This window comes from Nestor notabilis, unplaced genomic scaffold, assembly GCF_000696875.1.
Source record: "Nestor notabilis isolate BGI_N333 unplaced genomic scaffold, ASM69687v1 scaffold25214, whole genome shotgun sequence".
Lineage (NCBI taxonomy): Eukaryota > Metazoa > Chordata > Aves > Psittaciformes > Psittacidae > Nestor > Nestor notabilis.
Window position 1 is genome coordinate 9409 of NW_009924735.1, and position 4212 is coordinate 13620.

Here is a 4212-nt window from a genome sequence, read left to right on the forward strand (position 1 = left end):
AGGTGACACGTTCGACACCAACCCAAAGCTTCACCTGCAGGACTCAACGGGACACTGCCAAATCCTGCTCATTAGCAAAGCAACCATTAGAAAGCAAAAGCACAGTCATGAAAAACACTTTCGTACTACCCCCAGAAGAGAGGAAGCATGAAAGAGCATTCTCACCCTATGCCAAGTCTCCCCCAAAGGCCTGTCTGCTTCTGCACTAGTGTTTCAGATAGGCAAACAGAACAACACCTTTCCTCCCAAAGCCACCTAAGCCTCCCTCCTGCACAGGGGAAAATACCACAGAAGTATAAAACCCATAGAACATACTCACCTCTAGATTTGTTTGCATCTGTAAGGGCCTGTTTAATGCTAAATTCTACACTGCAGCCAAAAACTAGAAGAGTTACTGATTTCCCACATCCATCCCTGTGCAACAGAGAATTCGGGTTCCCTAAAGGAAAATAAAGTCCTTGTGTTTTCCCTTGAGGATTTCTGTGATTGAAACAACCTTTCTATGGGTGTCTGCTGTCAACAGTTTTTAATTGATCATCATTAACTTGTAATAATAATCCCTGGGAGCAGGAACTCCTGGCTCAAGTACTTGATTATTAAATTAAGAGGCTTCTTCAAAGATGTGAGATGATTAGCAGGTACAAATAGGTAACGCTTTCAGGAAGTAGAGGGGGAAAAGATGGGCAGAAGGCATTTTCCCAGGTGTAACTCAACCGCTTCCCAGCTATTGTTTCCCTCCCTGGGAATCTGTGCAAATTGAGCGAGGAGCTGTGCAAGCTGCTCAGAGCGCGCCCATTTTCCTTCCCTTCTTCCCTAACAAAAGCTGCCTCCAAAGCCCGGCGTCAGAGGCTGGACATCTGTCGCCGTTTGGGGGGGGCGCCTCGGCCATTGAAAAGAAGCAGTGACCTGTCAGCTTTGATTGATGGCCACAAACCTCCGGGCTCGACCCCTCGTGTGGGAAAAGAAGTCCCGCCAAGGAAAGTCCCCTTTCACATGCTAATTCTGGGTTATAAATACAGCACAGGAGCAGCCGAGCAGCAAAGAGCCCAGCGCGGGAACGGGAGCGACCCACTGCCCGAGTGCTTCCTTCCCGTCCCATCCCGTCCTTCCCAGTGCCTGGGTTACAATGACCGCCACGGCCACCTCCGGCAGCACCCACAAGCTGGCCAGCACCAAGGAGGAAAGGAAGGTAGGTCCCCTCACACTGCTGCAATAGCAGCCCCCTGCCTGGCTGCTGGTGCCAGGCATGCGAGTGATGAGTGCGGGGTTATGGGCATCCTCTAGGAAAGAGAAAGGGGACTTGCTTTTTCATTTAAGATGCTTTCTCTGAGTTTAACCTATGTGGGTGTTTGTTCTGCTTCCTTTCTCCACCTTAGAAAGGCTCCTCTCTCCTTCATTTGGGTAAATTCTGCTTGAGATGAGTGGAAGTGGCAGAGTTGAGAGCTAATAGCATGTGAGGGGCAGGCCACAAGCTCTGGAGCTGGAGATGCACATTCTCCATCCATCTCTTGGCCATGCTGAGCATTGTGCCACCCTGTGCTGGCTTCATGCAGGGGATGGGGCTTTCTGCCCTTGCTGAACTGCAGCAGAGACGAGAAGAAAAAACATCAGCTGCAACTCTTCCCTCTTCTTTTCTTTTCTCTGCCAGTTAAGGAAACCCCTCATTGAGCGGAAGCGAAGGGAAAGGATTAATAACTGCTTGGACCAACTAAAAGAGACAGTTGTGGGCGCATTTCACCTGGATGTAAGTGCTCATTTTTATGCTGGTTTTTGTCCTTTTGCTGGTGGGGATTGTTTTTTTCTGGGGGGTGTCTCTTCTGGATGTGGTACAAACCCTTCTAACTGCTGCACTCTCTCCTAATCAGCAGTCTAAACTGGAAAAAGCAGACATCCTCGAAATGACGGTGAAGCACCTCCAGAATATCCAGAGCAGCAAGCTGATGGGTGAGTGCCCTGTCCCCCCACGCTGCCAGCACAGGCAAAAGCATCTTTCAAACCCGATGAGGCCCGGTCTGCTGCTCGGGCTTGGTTTTCTCCACTAGATGGGGAGATGGAGCTGGGCACTGGTTAACCCGCGGAAGGTGGTTTTTTTTCACTTCCAGAGCCACTTTCTGCTTTTCGGTCTGGTTTTGCCCTGCATCACCTTTCCCTTTGTGGTGGGTTGACCCTGGCTGGATGCCTGGTGCCCACCAAAGCCCTGCAAATGATTCAACTTAGAGTAAAGCCCAGTCGGTTCAGAAAGTCTGTTCAGCAATGAGCCCCCAGGACCCCATCTGTGTATATGCAAAACCCAGAATCATAGAATCACAGAATAGTTTGAGTTAGAAGGGACATTCAAAGCTCATCTAGTCCAACCCCCTGCAATGAGCAGGGACATCTTCAACTCTATGTGGTTCAACCCAGAACCACATCCAGCCTGGCCTTGAATGTCTCCAGGATGGTGCATCCACCACCTCTCTGGGCAACCTGTGCCAGTGTTTTACAACCCTCATTGTAAGAAATTTCCCTCTCGTGTCCAGCCTGAATCTCCCCTTTTAGTTTAAAACCATCACCCTTCGTCCTATCGCGACAGGCCCTGCTAAAAAGGACCTGGTGAATGCTTCTAAGCACGAACACAGCAGGCAGCTTTTACCTGCTCACCTACTCCCCTTTGTCCCCTCTCCAACACAGCTGACTCCAAAGTGGGTCTGGAAGCCCAGCAGCGGTACAGCACCGGGTACATCCAGTGCATGCACGAGGTGCACAACCTCCTCCTCACCTGCGAGTGGATGGACAAGACTCTCGGGGCACGCCTCTTGAACCACCTGCTCAAATCTTTGCCCAGGTCGGGTGAAGATGCCTGCAAAGCAGCACTGAGGTCTTCAAGCCCATCTCAGCAGCCTCTCTTGACACCAAAAGGCCCCCTGAGCCCTAAGGGGAGCACTCGGGGCACAAACCCATCGCAGGAGCGCTTCTATGCTGCAGAGAACAAGCAGGCTTTGAAAAACTCCTTCCAGCTGCCACCGCTGTCTGTTTTCAGCCAGGCTGATGCTGCACCTCCCAGACAGGTCCTGCAGCCCAATTTTTCCCATAACAACCCTAGAATGGGGTCATTAGATATGTGGAGACCATGGTAAAGTGTGTTTTAAAATGTTTATCCTAACCTTAGACACTCTTACGTATGTATCTTATAGATATGTTTCTTTAAAACACTTGTGGAGCAAGTCTGTTCCTGTAGGTGTACTAAAGACCAGGGTACTTCAAGCCGAAGTAAGCCTACGTGTAGCCTGCATTGTAGAAGGCTGCTATTATTTTTTTATTTATTTAATAATCTAAATTATTGTATAGCATCCTCTCACGCTCTTTAGTGTATATTAATTATATAGCTTGCTTACATCCTCAGAATGATTAACTTCCTATTAATAATGATACAATAATAAAAGACAAAAAACAATGACCCTCTCTGGCATCAAGCTTACCTCTCGGATCTCACATAAGACGTTGAGATCACTGTGTTGGATAAAGGGGCACACGGCCAATGTCTTGTGCTTTTTAATTTTACTATTACCCCTGAGCAGCTGTAGGAGATGCTGGTTCTGATTCCTGTAAAAACACTGCTGTGATTAGAAATAGAGAAAGGGAGAGACTTTCGACTTTTTAGGCTGTTTAGAAATGCTCTCTGGATTGCTTACTCTTGGGGCCATGCTGTTCCCAAACCTGGACATCTGACATTACTGTTAAACTGGTGAGCTACATGTATATATGTATGTTACACATAGTTATATTTAGGGGTTATTTCTTTTGTTTCCATAACTGAAGATTCTAAATAAACTTTTGGAAGATAACAACTGATATTTCTCCCAGCCTTCTCCTGTCTGCTCTGAGTAAACAGAGGACCTGCTTTTGTTTTCTTCTCTCACAAATGGTTTATTTCTGAATCACAGACTGGTTTGGACTGGAAGGGACCTTAAAGCTCATGCAATTCCAATCTCCTGACACAGGCAGGGACACCTTCCACTATAGCAGGTTGCTCCAAAAGAGAAAAGAAATAGGGAGTTAGGTTCATCAGCCTGGATCGATGCTTTAGCTTGTCTTACAAAGGAATGGCAGAGATAATGTAAAGGGCAGAAGGTAAAATTCCCTGCAAATTCAACCAAGGAGACTGGGACAAATCTGCTCAGCAACATTTGTTCCCAGTTTTCCATCTCAAAGGCAGTTAAAAGCTCCTTACAG

The 4212-nt window shown here is 47.7% G+C and overlaps 1 protein-coding gene across 1 annotated transcript; it reads left to right on the forward strand.

The window, feature by feature from the left end:
• The first annotated feature begins 1126 nt into the window (after positions 1 to 1126).
• LOC104404346 (transcription cofactor HES-6-like) lies at positions 1127 to 3116 on the forward strand. Its single transcript, XM_010012755.1, has 4 exons — positions 1127 to 1189; positions 1649 to 1744; positions 1869 to 1944; positions 2671 to 3116. Exons 1-4 carry the CDS (start codon positions 1127 to 1129, stop codon positions 3114 to 3116), a joined length of 681 nt encoding a protein of 226 aa, XP_010011057.1.
• The last annotated feature ends 1096 nt before the right edge of the window (positions 3117 to 4212 follow it).